Source organism: Lolium rigidum, chromosome 6 (assembly GCF_022539505.1).
Source record: "Lolium rigidum isolate FL_2022 chromosome 6, APGP_CSIRO_Lrig_0.1, whole genome shotgun sequence".
Lineage (NCBI taxonomy): Eukaryota > Viridiplantae > Streptophyta > Magnoliopsida > Poales > Poaceae > Lolium > Lolium rigidum.
In genome coordinates this window covers 348,094,407-348,116,193 of record NC_061513.1, presented here as the reverse complement: position 1 = coordinate 348,116,193, position 21,787 = coordinate 348,094,407, and the positions used below count along the sequence as shown (strand labels likewise).

General features: G+C 43.9%; 1 protein-coding gene across 1 annotated transcript; it reads left to right on the top strand.

Moving 5' to 3' along the window:
- Positions 1–1,263: 1,263 nt before the first annotated feature.
- On the top strand, positions 1,264–13,558 carry LOC124661974. Its single transcript, XM_047199866.1, has 3 exons — positions 1,264–1,364; positions 1,450–1,879; positions 10,996–13,558. Exons 1-3 carry the CDS (start codon positions 1,339–1,341, stop codon positions 13,240–13,242), a joined length of 2,703 nt encoding a protein of 900 aa, XP_047055822.1. The 5' UTR covers positions 1,264–1,338; the 3' UTR covers positions 13,243–13,558.
- The last annotated feature ends 8,229 nt before the right edge of the window (positions 13,559–21,787 follow it).

Here is a 21,787-nt window from a genome sequence, read left to right as displayed (position 1 = left end):
GGTTGAGCAGTTTATAAACTAAGTCGGCATTGAGTTTCATAAGGTACGTTGATTAATTTCCAAAAATTTGAAGTTTTTATCCCTTTCTCAAACTTCTAGAATCTACTTTAATCTTCTATTACTTGTCTTTTATTTAGAAAATAAGTTTTAGATCATGGTGTTAATTATAATAATGCAAATCATATCATAAATTTTACGTTATGTGCACTTTTTCTGCTGCGGGATGCGTAAAAGTAACTTCTCTCATAAAATTCTCAAATTATCTATTATTTTGTAAGAAAAGATCATAGTTTGGCATGCACAATTAGAAACACATGAGAACACGAACATCGAAAACCATTGATCTCTTTACATGACAACAACACTGAACCCATAGAGTTGAGTGTTTGGCGGATCCATCGTCAATCCGTACCTAGCATGTGTGCACACAACCTGCTCACCTAGCCAACTATCCTATGAATAAGTTCAGAAGGGCATTAAACACCGAACCATAATCGCGTGCGCTGTCATGCGTGACTGGCGTCTGCGCTGTCATGCGTGACTGACGCCTCCGCATTACTATATGTGCTTTTAAATCTGTGTGATTCTTCAATCGTAGTCTTATGTGTGGTCACAGCTGGCCAGCAATTGGGTAAACACGTTTACATGTAAACCAACACCCGAACGTAGTCTTGTGTGCAGGTATGCCTAGTCGTGTCTAAGTTCACAATTTTTGCACTTCCAAATACAAACAAATGATAAAGAAAATATTCATGGAGTTCTTTTTTTGAGGGAGCAATTGTATGAGTTGGCTTACATCATATGGAGTCTTTTGAAACGCAGGTCAGCCCCGGTCACAGCAGGGTGATGTTTAGTAGATGCCTGGGTAGGGCAGAGTTGTGAGCACACCAATTCACACCTACCCCCACCGCCTAGCAGTCGCTATCACATGATACCATCCTGCAAACGGACGTCCGTGATGGTGCCACGTCAACAACGACACAAATTAAAGAGAAAAACAACTTGTCCGTTGTCCATCACAGGTCTCTGTCTGCTGTAGTAAATGGGACGTGGGTCTCACGCTCACGACACCGAGGACAGTAAAAAAAATCGTTAAATCGCCAATTAATCGGTGGAGGGAGCGGGAAAGGGTAAATTATTCGCCTCGACGCTATCAAAAACGCCATCCGGAATATTTAATGCCGTATCGTAAATTGCTGCGTGCTTTAAATACTATCTTCCTTTTCCATCCCCGGCGCCTCTTTTCTTCCTTCCTTCCAGTCTACTCCTCGTCTCCCCCAAAACTCGTGGCGAATCACGCGCAGATTCGCTCCGCCGGAGCGCGCAGACGTCGCATCCATGGCCGCCGCCGCGTTCTCCATCAGGTCCGTGTGGAGGCGCCGACTACTCTTCGGTTTTCTGGTAATACGGCGTTCTTTTACCTGATCTCTGTCTGTGATCTGTCCGTAGGGGGTTCGCGGCGAGCAAGAGGGGCGAACAAGCGGCGGAGGGGCGGCGTCCCCTGGGCATCAAGGCTCTCCCTCCTATCGAGGCACCCAAGTTCCGGTGGTGGGAGAACGAGCTCGCCTCCGCCGTAGCTGCTGCTGCGGCGCCATCCCCGCGGAGGTCGCCAAAAGCGAAGCCGCCGAAGAAGAAGAAGCGGTCCATCTCCGACCTCTTCGCCGCGGCGCCTCCTTTGCCCGAGCCCCCCTCCGACGAGAGCGGAGGCGGCGAGCAAACGGAGGTGGAGGACGACGAGGCGCTGCTGGCGATCGTGAGGCGGGCCAAGGAGGAGAAGAGGCGGAAGAGGAAACGGCTAGAGGAGGAAGAGGAGGCGGCGGCTGCGTCGCCGGAGGGCAGCGGAGGTCATGAGACCGAGAGGAATTTCGAGGCAAGAAAGGTACGTGGTCCAGCCCGGCCCAGCCCGAACCCATCTCTTTCCCTTGCCTGTCTATGCAATGATATCGCCTGCTATTATTCCTGTGCATTTTCCGCTGATTTTTTTCTTTATACTTTTGATGATCTACTCGGGATAGATGGAATGATTGATTCAGATTTTTCATTGACTTGCTGCACAGTATTAGGCTGGTTAGATACTCTCTTAGCTCCATAAGATCGAGGATTCGGACAAGATCATTAGATTGTTGTTGTCCCATGTCGCATGTTATAATTGCTAGCTAGCATTAGTACGTAGCTATTCTGGTTGCAGTGTGTCGATGCATGCTAGCTTATTATGGGGGCCAATTAGTTGTAGCTTTATTTGGGGACCGGCCTGTCGAGTCACTGGATATTTTATGTATGATTTGTGCATTGCCGCGCGGTTGCTAATCTGAACCAGGCCTAAGCTATCTTGTTCTTCAACAAGCCTGTGTGATCTCTGGGTATTCGATAATATCTGCTGGCATGCAGGCGCACGATGATTTTCTGGTTGCATTGTGTGCTAAGCGTTAAAGTTACAACGCTCATTGTGTTTTCTTTCCTTGGCATCATTACATTTGCTACCCTCCGTTACTGTTTGGTGTATGTGGATAGTGTTATTTCATGCTTAATTTGTTTACTGTGATCGATTGGATCGAGCTGGGGCGACACTGGACGTACATGTGAGGACCTGTGCACAGGCTGGGGTAACTTGCTGAGATATATACGTGAAGCTAGCTACAACTCATGCATTGAATTAAGACCAATAAGCAGTAAGAATCAGTTAGATTATGCATGATGACTAGCTAAACCAGTAGTGGTTGCACTCGACATCCTAGCTGGTACTGCACCGGCCAGCATCTGTACCAAATCTTGTTAGTACATGGTGTATCGTGTTGCCTTTTCTGGCACCATGCACGGTGAGTTGTGAGCTCTGCCAACTTGTGTCCCTTCCTGCACATTTCAACTGGGTCCCGACTCCCATACACGAGACTTTATCATACGAACGGGACGTGGAGCAGGCATCTGCCAGATTGCCATCTTCTGCATTTTTTCTCTTGGATACGTGACTTTGCCATTGCTTATCTGGTACTTTTATTCGCCTCTTGTTGTCTTAAAAACTGTTCTATAGTTTGTGAATGTATGTGTGCGCATGATATAGCTGGTCTACAAATTGTTTTTCACTAAGCAAGTAAGCATAGGAACGAACAGGTGTTTACAAGATGGTGGTCGTTCCAGTATGCATGTCGCAGTCAGCCTGTCACCGTTGTTTGTCATAATGCATGGTCTGCTGTTTGTACCCTCTTAGGAAGTGTTCAAATAATTAGCTAGTTGACCGGGCTATAGCAGGCACTCACATAACGTGACAGGAATTTAATAGGGATACTCTGCTGTGGTTGCTGAGTCACCAGGTACTGGCGAACGTGCCCACACCGTACCTAGGTTATCTCTATCTAAGTTTGAAGTTCGTAATAATGTTAGTCCTATCCTTGAGTTCTGATAATTAGCATTTGAAGTTAATTTCCCTACTTGGTATAGCCATATAATTTCAATGTATATATATAGAGCCAATGCTCATAATACTCCGAGACCAAGTTAACGTACATGCATAAACATTTATCATTATCGTGTGTTGCACCCTTTAAGATTCATAATCCATGATTAATTTATATTTCACCCATGAACTATACTGCTATGATAACTACTCAATGCATTTTAAACATTTGCTGGTACTAGTAATATTTATAAGAATTTCATCAGCTGGTTCTCTGTTTAGGAGCAACTTGGTTCCTAACATGTAACTTTTATTGAAATAATCATAGTTATTGTTGCATTTTATAACAATATTTTATCACTGAGATATAGTTCCAAACAAATTAGCTGTAGGCATCATGTTGCTTTAGTTTATAGTTCTTTTGCCCTTAGCTTAATGATCTTGATTTTTAATATATATAATCTTCCTTGCATGCATCTTATATGCCAAATAAATATATTACTTAAAAATTATCGCGTCTAGGTTTTTTTTTCTCACCTGATATTTTTTGATAACAGATGAAGCTACCATTCAAAACGTTTCAAAAAAAATATTGAATTGAAAGGTTCCAAACTAGATCAGATACATTGCTAATAGGCATACATATCGACGAGCCTTTGTCGTGGCGCGCGAGCCTGATAGGTCGATAGGTCGCAGGTTCAATTTTTGGTGTGCTCTTTGGATTTTTCAATTCACTCTAGTTTTACTCTCTGGTATGTGGGTCCCATGGTTTAAAGATTGAAAAATACAAGCGCTTTGAGAGTGGGACTTTGAACCCAATACCTGAGGGAAGAAGCGATCGCTAGTCACTACTGAGCCGTGCTCTACTTTGCGTGGAACTTAGGGTATAATGTATCTGCGTTGTGGGTTCTAAATTGGAATTCATTTTTTCAATTCTTTTGGGTGGTAAAGGTATGAGATTTTCGGTATTGTCTTGTAATTGGTGTACCAGTGTCCTAGTAGAAAACATGTCCGAGAAAATCTCCGGCGTCACATATAGTTTTGCCCTTTTGTAATTTTGCTGAAAATGTGCATGCATATCCATTCAATACAAAAAGTTAGAGGTTAATTGATTTTTCGATTAAGAGTTTTCGTTATCACCATTTATATAAGATAAAAGAACATTATTTTATTGGTGCACTGGACGATGATTACTCATACATAACAAGCATATTATTTTTTAATTGAACAAAAAAACCACATTGCGTGATGATGCATTACATATTTTTGGAAAACCTAAGGACTGGCGGAATTACCATAAAAATGGGCTGTACAAATTTAGGGAACAAGAGAAGACAAAATAATTAGTACTGAATATCCTTTAGACTTACCTAGGGATTAAATATCCGTCCACATGTTTACGAAATATACATGGAGCCACCTAATATCTGTTAAGCATGTTGTTCCTGTTTTTCTATTTTATTTTTATCAGTGGTTTATTTTATACCATACCACCCTAAGGTTGATGATGTCTGTATACTAAATACGTTATCTTGACCACCCCATCACAATACGAGTCTATCCTTTCATTTTCGTTACTTGATGGTCTGTTTTCCATCTCTTTTTCCCACAAGTTCAATGAATCATAGTAGTCATACTATGGAATATGCATTACACATACTTAACTAAATAAACTAATTTCCGAAATAGATGATGTTTACAAGATATATGTATGGTGGGAAGGTATGGCCACACCGCCGGGTCAATAGAAACCTAGAATTGACAACAACTGATTTTCAAAACCTTTGTCTCAAATTTTGGTATGGATTACCTTAAGAATATTTCCTTGACATCTTTGTTCGACCATAATTTTATTGACTAATTTTTTAATGACCTATTGACTATTTTTGTTTATATTTGATTTTTACACCATTTTAAAATTCAGTAGGTGCGTGTATGGATATATTTATCCATGCAATTTGTTAATCAATTTGCACTTGAATGTGAATACAATAATTTGTATGCAAAATTGGTGCAACATGTGCAACCAACTATAAAGTGTTCTCGGTGTAGTATGAGTTCATGTTCCCTAAGTTTAGTTTGTCATGCATTTAAGTATATTATGATACCATTTTTCATCAAATCGATCTTTTGAAATGGTTGGTTGGTTTGTGTACCTAACGTGCTATTAGAGCGCCCAGGTCATGGGTTTACGTCTCATTCCCTGCACCATTAATCCCTAATTTATCTACACCCCCGTTGGGTATGAGGGGAGGAATTATCCATGTCGGATGTGAAGGGGTGTCATGTGGGGTAACCGACATTGCTGAGCATGCACTGTCCTCATCCGTGGTCTCAACACTCACGATTGCTGCAGCCTTTTTCATTAAAACACTCTCTTTCTCTCTCCCCCGCTCGCTCTATGTTTCCCAAAACAACACCTCGGTATCCACTTGTACCTGTGGTGCCCTATGATTGTGAAAGAATTTAGCGATTGACCTTCCGTCGATGTGTTGCTTCAACTCGTAGCCGCCTCCTGGAGCTCACCGTTGTTGTCGGCATTGTCGTCGCCCGGAAAACGGTGGAGGAGGCTTGATCGCACTAGTAGAAAACATGCCTTTCATCCATCGCCCTGGAAGCTTTAGTCCCGGTTTAAAAACGAACCGGGACTAATGGGAGGCATTGGTCTTGATTTATCCTAGAAAGCCTTTAGTCCCGGTTTGTTTGGAACCTTTAGTCCCGGTTCCTATTACCAACTAGGACTAAAGGGGTGGCGATCCTTTAGTCCCGGTTGGTATTACAAACCGGGACTAAAAGTCATTTGCCTCGACGCACGCCACAGCCCACGTGGTGGGACCTTTATTCCCGGTTTGTTTTACAACCGGAACTAAAAGGGAGGGTCTTTAGTCCCAAATGATTAGTCCCGGTTGCAAATCCGGGACTAAAGGCCCTTATCAACCAGGACTGTATGCCCTTTTTCTACTAGTGTCAGCACGCTTCCGGATAACATGTCTTTAGTCCCAAATGATTAGTCTCGGTTGCAAATCCGGGACTAAAGGCCCTTATCAACCAGGACTGTATGCCCTTTTTCTACTAGTGTCAGCACATTTCCGGATAACATGTTGCTCAGGTCATGGTCCGCCTCTATTTTAGACGTGTTGCTGCCCTCACCGGTACCCTATCCTTCAGGTGGTGCGGCCTTTGGAAGCACCTAACCGAGCTCTCCTTCCGCGATATCATGCCGAGCCCTGTCGACGCAACCCTCAACACGGTTGCCTGCCTAGCCCTCTCCCACCTCAAAATGAAAATCCTCAATCGACACACCATTGATCTAGCACGCGTATCTTCGCTACTTGGTGCCAACACTCACCAGTGCCTCCTTTGTCCTCATTTGTAGTCTCAACACTCGCCATTGCCGCAACTTTTTCTATTAAAAGAGCTCTCTTTCTCTCTCTTTCTCCTCGCTCTCTCTATCTTCTCTAAACAAGACAACCGAGTATCCACTCATACATGCGGTGTCCTATGACTGTGGAACAACTAAGCGATGGAGCTGCGATCAAGTGTTGCCTCAGGTCGCAACTGCCTCCTGGAGCTCACCGTCGTTGCCGGCCTCGTCGCTGCCCAGACTGCAGTTGAGCAGGCTCCGTATGACATACTGCTTATGTCCTGGATCACCTCCATTGTGCCAGTGCACAACCCTCACCGGTGTCCTCCCCCGTCGGTGATGCAGCCCTTGGACATACCTCATTGAGCTCTCCTTCCGCGATATCGCGTTGGACGCTCTGAGTGCGGCCCTGAACCAAGTTTTCTGCCGTACCCTCTCCCACGTCATAACAAAAATCCCCAAGCGACACACCATTGATATTGCCCGTGTATCTTCGCTTGGTGCCAGCACTCACCTCCTCTGTCCTCATTTGTGGTCTAAACACACGTCCTCATTTGTGGTCTCAACACACGCCAGTGCTGCAGCTTTTGTCCATAAAAGTACTCTCTTTCTCTCTCTCTCTCTCTATCCCTTCCTCTATGTTCCCAAAACAAGACAACTGAGTATCCACTTGTACATGTGGTGCCTTGTGATTGTGAAAGAATTAAGCGATGGAACTGCGGTCGACGTGTCTCCCCAGGTCGTAGCCGCCTTTGGGAGCTCGTTGTCATTTCCGCCCTCGTCATTGCCCGGACGTCACCGGAGCAGGCTTGATCAGCACCCTTCTAGATGGCATGTTTCTCATGTGCTATTTCTCCTCTCGTCCGCCCGTGTCGTTGCCCTCACCGGCGCCCTCTCCTGCCAATGTGCGGCCTAGCTATGGATGCACCTCACCGAACTCTCTTGCCACAATATCACGTCGGACGCTCTCAACGCGGCCCTCAACCGCCTGACCTGTCCTTTACCATCTCAAAAAAGAATCCCCAAACGACGCACCATTGATCTTCCCACGTATCTTTGCTACTTGATGCCAACACTCACCATTGCCTCATCTTTCCTCATGTATGGTCTCAACACCCACTAGCGCGACAGCTTTGCCATTAAAGCTCTCTCGTACTCTCTCAGCTATTCTTGTTCTATGTTCCCCAAACAAGACAATTGAATATCCACCCGTACATGTGGTCCCTTGTGATTGTGAAAGAATTTTAGCTGTTGAGCTGTAGTCGACATGTCGCCTCAGGTTGAACCCGCCTCCCCGAGCTTTCTGTCATTTCCAGCCTCATCGCGGACCGGGCTTGATAAGCACCCTTCTGGATGACATGCTGCTTAGGTTCCGGTTCGCCCCTGTGGCGCCCGTGGAGGCGCCGTCACCGACGCCCTCTCCCGCTGATGGTTCGGCCTATGGACACAACTCATAGAGCTCTCCTTCCGTGATATCGCGTCCAACGCTCTCGACACGCCCCTCAACCAGGTCGCCTGCCTTGCCCTTTCCCAACTCAAAATAAAAACTCCAAGAGATATACCATTCGTGGGCGTATCTTCGCTAATTAATTGGTGCAACCACTCACCATTGATGTCCTCATATGTGGTCTCAACACTCACCGGTGTCAGCGTTTTTCCATAGAGCGCTCTGTTCCTCTTTCTCTCCCCCCGCTCGCTCTATGTTTTCCAAACAAGACAACTGTTTTCCAAACAAGACAACGGAGTATCCACTCGTACATGTGGTGCCCTGTGATTGTGAAAGAACTTAGCGATGGAGCTGCCGTCGATGTGTCGCCTCAGGTTGGAGCTCGCTGTCGTTGCCAGCCTCGTCGCTGCCCGAAAACAGAGGACTGTGCCTGGTCAACAACCTTCCAGATGACATGCTGCTCAGGTCCTGGTTCGCCGCTGTTGCGTCCGTAACACCGCCTGAACCGGCACCTCCCTGCTGGTGGTGTGGACTCTGGACCCACATCACCGAATTCTCCTTTTGCAATATTGAACCGGTGGCTCTCGACGCGGCCCTCAACCAGGTCGTCTGCCCTGCCCTCTCCCACCTCAAAATAAAAATCTCCAAAGCGACACACAGTTTATCCTCCCCGTGTATCTATGCTACTTGGTGCCAACACGAGGCTCGTCCTGGCGGATATCATCTTTAATGTATGGTGGCACACCAATGTTAGTGACATTGCTATTGAGATCCGCTGCTTCAACCGCGCCTCCTCGATCAAGCTCGACGTGGTCAACATTTTATCTATTACCGCCGGCGGGGGTGTTCAGTTCCATGTGCTGGAGAGGCTATAAAGCTCTGGCTGCCGCATCAGCATCCGTGGGCTGGTCCTGCGGTGCCCTCACCTGTGCGTGCTAGAAGTATGCAACTGCCGGGGCCTAAGCATGATCAGAGTCCACTCACGAACCATTGGAAATGTTTCCGTGGACCATGGATGCCTAGGAGGCATAGCATGGCTACCTTACAAAAACGATTGAGGATGTGCACCTACATGGAGACATTTCAGTCTCATTCTCGGCCCCGATGTTAAAAAATACAGTATATGTTTGAAGTGCTCTTGTTTATTGCAAAATGTTGGGATTGGAGAGGTATGGCGTCTGCGCTACATGCAACTGGGGATAGAGAAGAGTGTGTATGTCTTATATTTGTCCATAGATGCTCCTGCTCTGATGCTAGACACCGTCCTGAACTTTTCTCAACAGTCAATACTGGATTAGAACTCCAAAATTCAGCTTTACACCAGGTTGTTACTTTTACCTGACCAACCTTCTGACATCTCTTGTCCACTTGATGCACACATGTTTCACATCAGGTGGCATCTCCATTTGGATTAGTTGTCCTGGAACGTGTGTAAGAGCAAAGCACCCACATATTCGGTTACATCTGAGTGATTTGTTCTTAGATTTTCTCCAGGAGAATTTGTATGCAATGCCACACCATTTTTCTGAGGTGCATGCAAGTGTGCCAGGATGTGGTTCAGGTGATGTATGTTAAAAACACAACCTTTTGTACAATGACCCAGGACTATGCGGAATTATGTACAAAATCCAGTGATTTATTTGCAGAGTACACTTTTCGTAATTTTTTAAATCTGAATTGATGTATGTGTATGCTCTATGCATTTAGTCCTTTCGACTGTGCATATTCTCAATTGCTGCTTGAACTCAGGACATGGTTTGTATATCATTCACAACGGTGTATCTATTTAAAGACGCTTGATTATGTAGAACCACACCATAAAGTTCGGTGCATGACTGAATGGTCCATGAATCCATGATTAGCTGTCTCCAACAGGAGATTCTACTATTCACAGCATTACGTCCTAAATTCAAGCTGACAATGAAATAATAATAATTTGTTCCACACCTAGAGTATAATCTATAACTCGCTTGTATGTCTGCTAACTAATATTTCTGTATCAACAGTGTTGAATGTTGTAATTGTTCTTCACACTTCTCCAACAGAACATTACCATGTTTGCATAAAAAAAATTCCTAAAGAAAATGTCTCCTACAGGTGATTCTACTATTCACAGCATTAAGTCCTAAATTTAAGGTGATAATGAAATAATACTTATTTGATTCACAGCTAGAGTATATCATCTATAACTCACTTGTATGTCTACTAACTAATTATATCTGTATCAACAGTGTTGAAATAGTAATTGCTCTTCACACTTCTCCAACAGAACATTACCGTGTTTGCATTAAAAAAAACATACGGAGAGTGTTAGAGGCTTAGAGCCACATTAGGTGTCCATCATAGCCCCTATATGTATCACGTCTATGTATCACTGTTAACAGGAATGCTACTTTGGTATATGACCTTAAAGCTATCTTTTTCCTAAAGATTGGTCATGGAATACAAGGCTGACATTAACAAGCTGTATCAACAGAAGTACATTGAATGTTGTGAATTTTGCGTGGGGGTAAAAGCATGGTTCATCACCTAGATGCAAGCCTGCAACACCAACCTCATTTCCTTATAACACAGTTGTGCTAATCGCTTTTCCATATAGTGTCCATTTTCCTGATGTTTTGTTTGAAAATGGTATGCATGTGGTAAATATGATGTGCTGTTTAGTTTGCATTTATTTTTTGTATGCAAAGTTATATGGTTTCAATAATGTTGCTCAATTATGCATCTTATGGTTTTCTGTATGAACAGTTATATGTATCTTATGGTTTCCAATAACAATGCTCAATTATGTAGGAAGCTCTGGAAAATCCAAATTTGCCTGATGGATTTGGTACACAGCCATCGGAGAACCCTGAAGCTTTACAACGTCTCAGAAAAGAGATGGAAAATATATCTAGGAAGAGGAAGCAGGAGAAGCATAATACAAAGAAGGTTGACACAGTTAAATGCATTGACAGTAATAAGGCTGACAAAGTGCGGAAACCAGGAGACCTGGGAAAACATCTCCCTAGGCAAAGCATACTGAAGATAAAGCGCACATCTGTCAAAATGGTCAAGGAGAAACATGGCAATTCAAAAGGCAAGGAAGTGATAGAACTCTGCCGCAAATCAGTGAAGCAAGTCAAATTCTCAGAAGCAGATGATATACTTGGCAGTGATATGCAAAGTTGTGAGTTACCCAAACAGCGAAGTCTCAGCAAGCTGTTTTCAGCTGCTATGGCTTCTTTATCGTCGTCATCATCATCATCCATGTCTACTGAAGGAGACAAATGCATAACTACAGAGAGTAGTAGTTTTCATATGCCCAAGGAAGCTGTCACTACGACTAAAGAAGCAAATCTGTGTTCAAATCATGAGGATTCTCCTACTGAAGGAGAAAAATGCACAACTGCAGAAAGTTGTAGTTCTCATATGCTGGAGGAAGCCGTCGCTAAGACTAAAGAAGCAAATCTGAATCCAAATCATGAGGATTCTCCTAAGCCTAGTAACACAGAACTGTCCTCTCATTTGCTTGATCTGAATCAGGAGGCACTACCAGAAACTACAGATCTAAACTACACATATAATTCAAATTCTGAGGTACCATATCTGCCTAATGGGAGAGAAAACCGGAGGAATGTTTCTTTTGATTCACACAGACTGGCAAACCAACAACCTACCGCTGACTCGGAAAGTGTAAGGAACACAAGGTTGGCAGGCACATTATTGCGAGCTGATCAAGTCGAAGTTTCTGGCATAGATATAGTTGGTCCTCCATTGAGCTTAAGAGAGCTTGGTGAGACTCAGCGTGACTATAGTAATTTCTCAGTAAAAGATACTCTGACTACGTGTATGTCCCCTTGTGCATTGTCAGACCATAGATTTCAGGATTCATTTCAACAGCACCAGAATGGGTTCCACACAAATCTGAATTATGGTGGCTCCCAGCTTTCTACCAGCGGGAAATTTCCTCCATTGAGCTTAACAGAGCTTGGTCAGACTCATCGTGACTCTTTTCAACAGCACCAGAATGGGTTGCACACTAATCTGAATCATGGTGACTCCCAGCTTTCTACGGGCGGGAGACTTCCTTCTAGGTCATCTCGTGAGTTGAACATGCAGCGTGAATGTAGTCCTTCTATGGGACAAACACTTCGTTTGATGGGTAAAGATCTTGCAGTTTGCACAACCAGAGGTGAAACGTCTGCCGACACTAGAGAGAAATATACAGGTACATCCACCAATGATCATTGGAAGACAAATGCTGTCCTGGAGTTGCCGCGTCAAGGACAGCCTTTTCTCTCTTTACAAGCTCAAAGTTTCCCCAGTCTTACAGTAAATTCTACCAGTACAATGCATGCTTCAACATATCATTCAAGCAAAAGTAAGGCACATTTTGGATACAGGACTCCACATGATTTCAGTCATCCAATCCCTGCAGCTAATGTATTTTCTGGAGATCGGTCGCCATATGAAAACAGGTTGGGCAATTTTCCAAGCTCGCATCCCAGTCAGCCTTTCCTATTGGGGTGTCCACCTCTTCCCAATAACTGCAGTGCAGCACAACATCATAATTCGCTGCCTCCTTGGGGTTATTACTCTGATCCCATCAATAGGACAGAATCACCTAGAGCACAATTTTGGCCTACAACCAGACAGCATGGGACACCATCTTCAGTTTTACATGGGAGTTTTCCCCAGCAACATATTGTGCATCCAGCAAGCTCATCAGCTCGCCCTCTTAACTATGTGAATTCTACATTCAGCCATCCAGCCCGGGTAGTTCAAGAAGCTTCTAATAGCATAAGAGATGCAGCCCATTCATCCAGATATTCAGAAAACAGAACAGGTAGTGATGTTCCTGGCAGTTCCAATTCTTCATATGTTGGTCGCTATGCGCAGAAGAGATCAGGACCGGTGAGACTCACTCCCGGGGCGAAGCATATGTTGGTGCCAAGCGATAGCAGCACGGGTGATGGCAACTCTGTGCCTGTGTACTCCTGTGTTTCCTTTGGTAGTAGGAGCGGGAATGCTGCGCCATCTCAGAACAAAGGAGCATGATAGCCGTTGTGGAAATTTTGGTCGGTGGCAGGTGCATGAATCCACAAACATCAGCGCTGCTTTTATTCAAATTCATTCTTCTAGCTCTCGCCTCCTGAAAAATGTTCACTGCATTTTTGTGCGTGTAAACCTAGATTGACTATACTGTAAGGAATGGTTGTGATACTTCAGATGCTTTGTTTGCTTGCTTAGCAGTTATTTCGTCAGTCGAACCTGAATCTGTCATGGCTGTTGTAGCCTAAACCATGTGCTCTGTTATTTTTCGTATTGCTGTTACTCTTGGTCTGGAAGCTAAATGGCTGTTACTGGCTGAAAATGTTGCCTTTTTTTTCGACAAAGGCTGAAAATGTTACCAACATTTTGTATTGGCAATACTGTGAAATGTTAGGTTCATTCTGAACAAATGGCTACCTGGGGTGCCCATAACATTTTTAACTGAAAACTGTGAAATTTAAGGTGCATATAAACATGAATGCTTTGTTAGAAAAAATGTTTTGTTTCAACCAGTTAAGAGCTTATATATGTTTAGCCTATGTCGTGAAGCGAGTTGCCGGTTCATTGCTTGTGTTAATCCTGCCATGGCAGCACACATATTTGAGCTGGCAGCGATTCGAATTCTAGCTGCTGGAAAGGTTGGTCGGCAGATAGAACGGTTGGCAGGGTTCTTACCAAACAGACATCGCACGTCCACTTAGGGCATGTACAATGAAGTCTAATCAGCCGTCTGTAAGCCAGACCACGTAGGAACGTAAATGACGTGTTAGAAAGAGAAACCCAGAAACTGTCGAGTCTGTCTGTATAATTAACGACGATCTATTGCCGGACAAATCGCTCTTAACGTCAGACTTTTCCCCGTTGTATCCACTCGTCGCTTGTCGTGGGTTTGTGGCCTTCAGGATCTCTCTTATTCTCCGTAACTGCTGGTCCTCTAATCAACGCAGGTTTCGTAGGTAGTTTGCTGATTTTCCGGTGCTACAGATAGCAAACAACAAGGCTGTTGTGAAGAGTGTCTTGATGGCCGTGTCTATAGTTGACGTGGAGGATTTTTGCAGACTGCAGGTATCTAAACTACTGTACATGCCCTTATACACATAATTCCTTTCGGTTCCATTTCGATTCCAAGGAATCACACACACACGCATCACCATTCTGCACGAGCGAGCCTAATTTAGCTATCACCCGGATCGACATGGTTCTTACTGCAAATGCTGATCAGACCAAAGTTTTAAATAGCCGACTATAACTGGGAGATTTGCTGCTGCGGCTATGCCATTTATAGACTAAATGAGGAAAAATCCCTAATAGCCGGCTATAGCCATATTTAGCTTCCAATTGGCCTTAAATTTAGCTGCTAAACCTTATGTATTTTGAATTTCACCTCTCCTCTCTTTTCATTTTTTTTCTTCTAAAATTTGTGTTCAATATGATTAGATAAAACTTATTGGTTGAATAATTGAATACTTGTTTGCTTTGAATAATTGTATCACAAATCGTGTTTAAGTCATAGTTTTTCTCTTTTTATGGTAAGATATGACTGAAATATTTCAATTTAAAAAAACCGCTAAATGAAATAGCCCGCTATAGATCGGCTATATCCTTTCATAGCCTCCAAAATGTCGCATCCAAATAAGATAGCCGGCTTTTAAACTATGGATCAGACTAGTTTGAATTAATGAAATAACCGGCTATATATAACCTTTCATAGCCTCAAAAAATGTAGCGGCCAAACAGTGGCGTAGCCACATTGTAGCCTGTGTGGTCAATTGACCACACAGGTTTCTGGCAAATCCTTTGTATTTTGGTACAAAAATAGTTCAAAAATATTTAAAATAGGTCAAAACACATGTGTTTGACATCACAGATTTAAAATGACAACACAGAGTTTAAGTTCTGGCTCCGCCACTGCGGCCAAATAAGATATCCGGCTATTTTAAACTAGGTATCAGACTAGTCCGAATAAAACATCGAGCAGACAGACACACATGCCTAAACCGTCAGGCGTGCACGGCTGGTTCAGTCGGTTCGATCGGGGAGGGAGACGGCCACGTATCCTGTCCGGCGATGCGTGGACAGGCTTTGCTCTCGAAGGGTACAATACAACGCTACGCCAGGCTCATGCGGCCGCCGTGGTCATTTGCTGTTCTTGCTCCTTCTGGCAGGCAGCAGGCCAATGTCACCGCCGGATCCTCCCAGATTTTCAGATCAAGAATCTAACCACCAACATCCCAAGGACAGGAGGTGGAGCGTGCAATCTTGACGTACATTTCACCTTTTGGAGTCACAGGATGTGTGCATCTCCTGCAGGACTACCGGAGGTTACATCCAGCACCTATTGCTACTAACGTAGGTGCATATGCCACATGTTCTTAACTTCTTAAGATAACACGCTCCTTCATAAAGACGATACCAAAAATATACTCCATCCGATCTATAATGCTTACCGTGATTTGAATTGCCAAATGAAAAAGACATGAGAACCAACCCACGTGCCGTAATGAACATTGACATGCAAGGTCAACATCAACCCTCACCATTCATTTCAACATCAACATTAATTTTCACTAAAGTCGTCACGATTAGGCTGAATTCAGTGACCAAACTGATTTTATGTAAGGGCGTAACATCCTAGATGGGTTAGTTATTCTTCATGAAACAGTTCATGAACTACTTCGCAAAATGTTGAATGGGGTCATATTAAATTTGACTTTGACAAGGCATATGATAACGTTAAATAGTCTTTCCTTCGACAAACTCTTAAATGAAAGGTTTTTATGATGAGTGACATGCTTTATTTCATAGCTTTGTTTAGGAAGAAAGTGTTGCCATTAAACTCAATGATGATGTTGGCAAATACTTTCAGAAAAATTAGGGGCTTAGACAGGGCGATCCATTATCACCAATGCTATTTAATATAGTGCCTCATATACTCGATGTCATGATTGACCGCGCTAAGTCCGATGGCCAAATTAAAGGTGTGATTCCACATCTGGTTGATGGTGGATTATTAGTTCTCCAATATGCTGAAGATACAATTCTTTCTGAGGAACATGATATCGAAAAAGAAATGAACCAAAATTTAATCCTTTCGGTGTTTGAGCAATTATCGGGTTTGAAAATAAATTTCCATAAGAGTGGGTTGGCGAGGCTCAAGACCAAATTAACCTGTATGATAAACTATTTGGTTGTGGGCAACACAAGTTTCCGATTAGGTATTTGGGTATTCTGACTCATTATTGGAGACTTACAACCAACAAATAGAAAATGGTGGAGGAAAGATTACAAATTAGATTAAGCAGTTGAAAAGACAAATTACTATCCTGGGGAGGAATTTATTATCAACTTAGTACTAAGCAATACGTTACAGTATATAATATCATTGTTCCAACTTTCTAAAGATTTCTTAAAAAGATTGGATTATTTTTGATCAAGATTCTTCTAGCAAGTAGATAGTAAGAAAAAAAAGTATCGACTAACAAAATGGAGTGTGGTCTAGAGGTCTTGGAATCCAAGACCTTGAGATAAAAAATAGGGCCCTACTTGGTAAATGGGTAATCAAGCTATTAATTGAGGATGGAATCTGGCAAACCCTCCTTAGGAGAAAGTACATTTTTTGAAGTGCATTATCTCAAATTTATTGGAAACCTGGGGACTCTTATTTTTGGGCTGGTCTGATGGCGACGAAGAAGTTCTTCTTTCCATATGGGTATTTTTCCATTAGGGATGGATCAACGATTAGATTTTCGGAGAATAAATGGCTAGGCAATGCCATGCTCAGAGAACAATATCAGGTATTGTACAATATAGTTTGGCACAAGAGTGATATGCTCGCTAAGGTATTGGTAACTTCCCCACCAAATGTATTGTCCAGGAGAAATCTCATTGGGCCTAAACAAGCATTATGGAATGACTTGTTACAACGTCTGGATTTTATCCACCTAGGGGTCCGTTGTATTTCTCTGGAATCTTATTGAGACTATCACTTTCTCAGTAGGTTCTATGTATAATTATTTAATCCAACCCAATGTTTCAGTCGATCATAATAAGAAAAATTGGAAGATGAAGATACCACTTAAAACTAGTCTTTGTGTGGTATCTTTATCGAGGGGTAAAATAAAATATGTGTCTTCTGTCACCATGACGGGACTATTAAGCATTTATTCTTCCACTGCAAACTTGTTAGATCTATATGACCAGCCATCCATATAGGTTCTACCTTATATCCACCACGTAGCGTTGCGGATATATTTTGCAGTTGGCTTAATGGTGTAGATCCTAGGACGAGCTACTTATTAGGGAGGAAGCGATTGCCATTATTTTTTTCCGCTATGACTATGTATGAATGAGAATGTTTTTAACAATAAGAATGCTTCTCTTATGCAGGTCATCTACCGGTTTATAGTTGCGTTCTATTTGTGGTCACCTCTGCAGCATGCAGAGCATTGCGGCCTATTTACGGAGGTGTCTACATGGCTAGAGGATACGTTGAGTGATATTTTTTCCTAACATGGATGGCAGTGTGAGTTGCGGATCGACCTTCCTTCGCCTTAGTTTCTTTTCTGTTTTGTTGTGTACTAGTTGAGAACTACAGTTCTAATTAGTACGATTGTGTGCATCTTAGCTATGCAGATGCCAAACCCTAGCCGCCTCCAGTTCACCCTCCTACATAGATCGGTTGCCCCTCCTTCGGTCGGCTTCGCCGACGTCGGGAGGAGTGGGGAACCCGATCTATAAGTGGAGAATAAAAGTATTGTTTTCATTAGATTATGTTAGGATTTTGGTAGCCGTCTTCTTGTTGGTTTCCCCTCAATGGAGATGGCATCGTCTGCAATAAGTGATCTTCGGCATTTCGTTCGGCGATGAGATCCTCTTCCCGGCGTCAATGGTGGTGCTGAACGATCACAATTTTCTAGGTATGGGTCTTTAGATCTTGCTTCGCCAGATCGATTTTGGATCTTTATCGTTGTTGCCGCGGGGAGGATTATCCTCGCAGTTTTTGTCCCAGGCTCGTCCTCGACAATGGTGATTCGTACTATCGACTCTCCATCGACGAAGGTATCGGATGAGTCGATCCCTCTTCCCGACATTGTGGATAGATTGTGGTACTCTCTGTATTTCACCAAAGACATGATGCTTCGATCGTCGGTCATTCCTACGACAGTGTCTCGGCTTTGCGTCCGTTAGCTTATGGAGCCTCTGCGATACAGATGAGTGGTTCAGTTAGCTCGGCAACTACACAGATTGTCTGGATAGATCGTGAAAGCATTATTGCGTACGGAGACGTTATTCCGTCGACATACGTCGGTGCTCTGGTACTCGTTAGCCGATGCTTGGCTGACCTGGCATGTTAGGGAGCATCGATTGCATGCATTGCGTGGAGGAACGCCTGTGGCTATTGGTAATTCTCAGGAACAAACACCCTCCATGACGAGAAGCTGTTACGTCGTACTGATCTTGGTTCGACATGCTATTTTGGAGTGGCCGTGTCGAACAACGACCTCAATGTACTCAATGCGTTGTTCACGGATGTGCTAGGGAGAAGCACCGTAGTGAACTTCTGTGAATGGACTCGAACAATTATGGTTACTACCTTGCAGACTTTATTTCGTACTCGGCTGGAGTTCATGAATGTATCTCCACACGTGTAGCTATTTCGTTACTATGAAAGATGTGGGTGTGCTTATCAATGAAAGGCTAGTTCAGCAGGCTAGACGTAATATTTTTTGTTAAGTAATAAAGCGCCATTATCAGAAAAAAATTCAATACCAACGCCTTGCAAGGGCAAACTTTAATTTCTTGGCTAATGACCCTGGTACCCAACGTAAGTTTCGGGAAAGGGTTGATGGACAACGAAGTGAGTGGACTCACTTGAGTGTATGCACAGCTCAGCGAGATTTGATTGAGCATGTGGGCTCAAATGCCAGATTATGTAATTTTCCAATTTTTATGCAATTTAAATTCTTATTATTTAAAAATAAAATAATTGTAGGGGCTTCCCCTACTGTATTCCTTTCAAAAAAAAGTCAGCTAGTAAAATAATTAAGGAGATGCTGTATTTTTCACATACATTATGATAATTAGGTCCACCTTAAGTTCTGCGCCTGTGCTCAAAGGTGGTGGTGATTGACGTGGTAGGCGATGGAAGTGGCGGTGCAACTGTGGAGGTGGGTGGGATGGAGTTGGGAGAAGTGGTGGTGGAGGCCATCAAGATCAAGGGGCCTTTGGCTCATCACCTCACCTCGAGCTGATAGGGAAATTAGGAAACAGACATGGTGATGGACCACGCACGGACCGGCCCTCACGTATCTCCCCCGGTCCCTTTCAAATCACGCACGATGCGCCCTGCCTCAATTGCATCCCGCGCGCGTCGATCGCCTTTTAATCCTCCCATCTCAGCCTGTCTGTCGACCCGCCGGTGCGGCGCTACCGAAAGACGCCGGACCATGCGTGATCGGGATTTCAGATGTTCCTACCCGCGAGCCGCGACGTCCACGAATTCGGCTTTTATACCAAGGTTAAACTACCCGATCGACCTTTACATCATTAATTATAGATGTTTTTGGTTAGACGGTTTGATCGAAATGAATTAACGAAGCCACATACGGCATATAAGAACAACAAGCAAACGAAAACAAAAATGACAAAGAAACACAGCTTGACTTTGACGTCTTGATCCGCCGAAGGAGTCAGAACATAAGCAAAGGAAACGCTAGGAAACACACGCCAACAAGAACTCGCCTTCATCATGTCCTGGTACGTAGTGGCCATGTAGCCATCTGCCTCTGCCTCCGAAGAAGGCCCCAGCCTTCTCGCCCGAGCGCCGCACTGTCGTAAGGTATAGTAGCTCCCCAAAAGTACGCATACTTAGATAGGACGACTTGCCAAGGGATGGACCCAAACATGCACACCTCGTTATACGAACCCCACAAACAATGTCGGAGGCTGAAGCACCGGGCTAGCCGGCAAGACACAAGCTTTAGGACGAGAGATCACCGCAAGACATGACAAACATCGCCGCAAGCATACCAAAAATCACACGCTGCTTGTCCACCTACCCGCAGTCCCAAGACGATGCCTCCAAGGAGTAAACGACGCTAGAACATCGCCGCCACCCAATCAAAAGGTCAAAGGTTTTCATCCGGCCACATGGGGAGGAGGGGAATGGGTTGTACCTTGACGTCGCCTCCAAGGAGGAAAACAACGTCCTCAATGTCGCCGACACCTTGACCGCTACCACCGGCCAAAGATTTCTCCCGCCCAGTCCCTAACCAGCAGCCCAAATAGGCTCCAAATACGGCGAGGATGCCAAGATCCATGTCCGCTGGGATGGATATAACGTGTATCGAAGTCATTGTTTTCGGATCTACGCCAAGGCTGATGGGGCAACCATCGCGAAGCAACCACCATCCTTCACCCCCTCGCCGCCCGTTGGCAAGGATAGCGACCAGTTGCACCAGCAAATGTCTCCTGCCGCCAACACCGACGTTGCGCGCTCACCTCCTGAGGCCTCCGCGTAGGGGCAGGAGGTCTTTCGCTGGAGAAGCGAAGCATCGAAGTCCTGTCGCACCATCCTTTGCAGTCGTGCGCCGGTTTTCGGCGAACTCCTTTGACGACGGCGAGATCGAAGGATAGGAGGGGTGCCGGAGGGCTCCATCATTAGATGTTGCAAAGAGAGTACATGAAATATATAACATTAAGAGGACCATGGCATGATGAGGGCAAAACACCTACCATTCGTTTCTTTTTTAATCTACATTTTACAAATTTTAAGACTAATTAGCAAATCATTTAATATTGGTATTTTGATATGTAAACAACCAATTCAAACTATATTCAATTAGGGAAACCTAATATAGAGTAAAATTGCTTTGCTTTCTATGGATTGATGTTATTATAAAGTTAAAATGTAGACTAATATAAAATAAGGGTCCTCTAATGCTCAGTTGACTTAGAATTAAACTAATTCTCAGTCAGCTGACATCATCATTTTTTCATATTTTCATTTTAATTATCGGGTATTTTGTTAGTAGTCAAATTCGCTTCCGATCGGGAACATGTGTCTGCTGTTTTTACGCGCGTTGATTATACACGGGCTGGCCTGTCACGTGTTCTGACTGCCGTACTCCTCGGAGGAGTATGCCCATCGTGCGCATGTGACTTGAGCATCTATATATTCCAACCTAGTAAGGCCAGCTACCTACAGGGCATTTTTTCTTTTGGATTGACTGTTTGTGCTTTAATTTGTATGACTAATATATTAGGGGTCGTAGTTTCAACTAAAAGAAAAATCTCACTTAGAACCTAAAATTGAGTTTTTTTTTCTCAATTGCTACTCCACTTGTAACCAGTGGCGGACGCAGCATCCCTTCAGCCTGGGCACTTGCCCGGGCTTGCCAGATGTTGCCTTTACATGAGTCCAGCTTCATGGTGATTTGACATATAATTAGCATCTTAAGCCTAGACTCGTTGTAGTTGCCCGGGCTTCTAAATTTCACTGGGTCCGCCACTGCTTGTAACAACAATAATCGCAGTTGCAACTTAAAAAAAC

Bases quoted from the DNA above. Each gene is read 5' to 3' on its own strand.
- LOC124661974 (XM_047199866.1), top strand. From the start codon at position 1,339: ATGGCCGCCGCCGCGTTCTCCATCAG. The intron at 1,365-1,449 runs GTCCGTGTGGAG...ATCTGTCCGTAG, and splicing joins GCCGCCGCGTTCTCCATCAG to GGGGTTCGCGGCGAGCAAGA. The intron at 1,880-10,995 runs GTACGTGGTCCA...TCAATTATGTAG, and splicing joins GGAATTTCGAGGCAAGAAAG to GAAGCTCTGGAAAATCCAAA.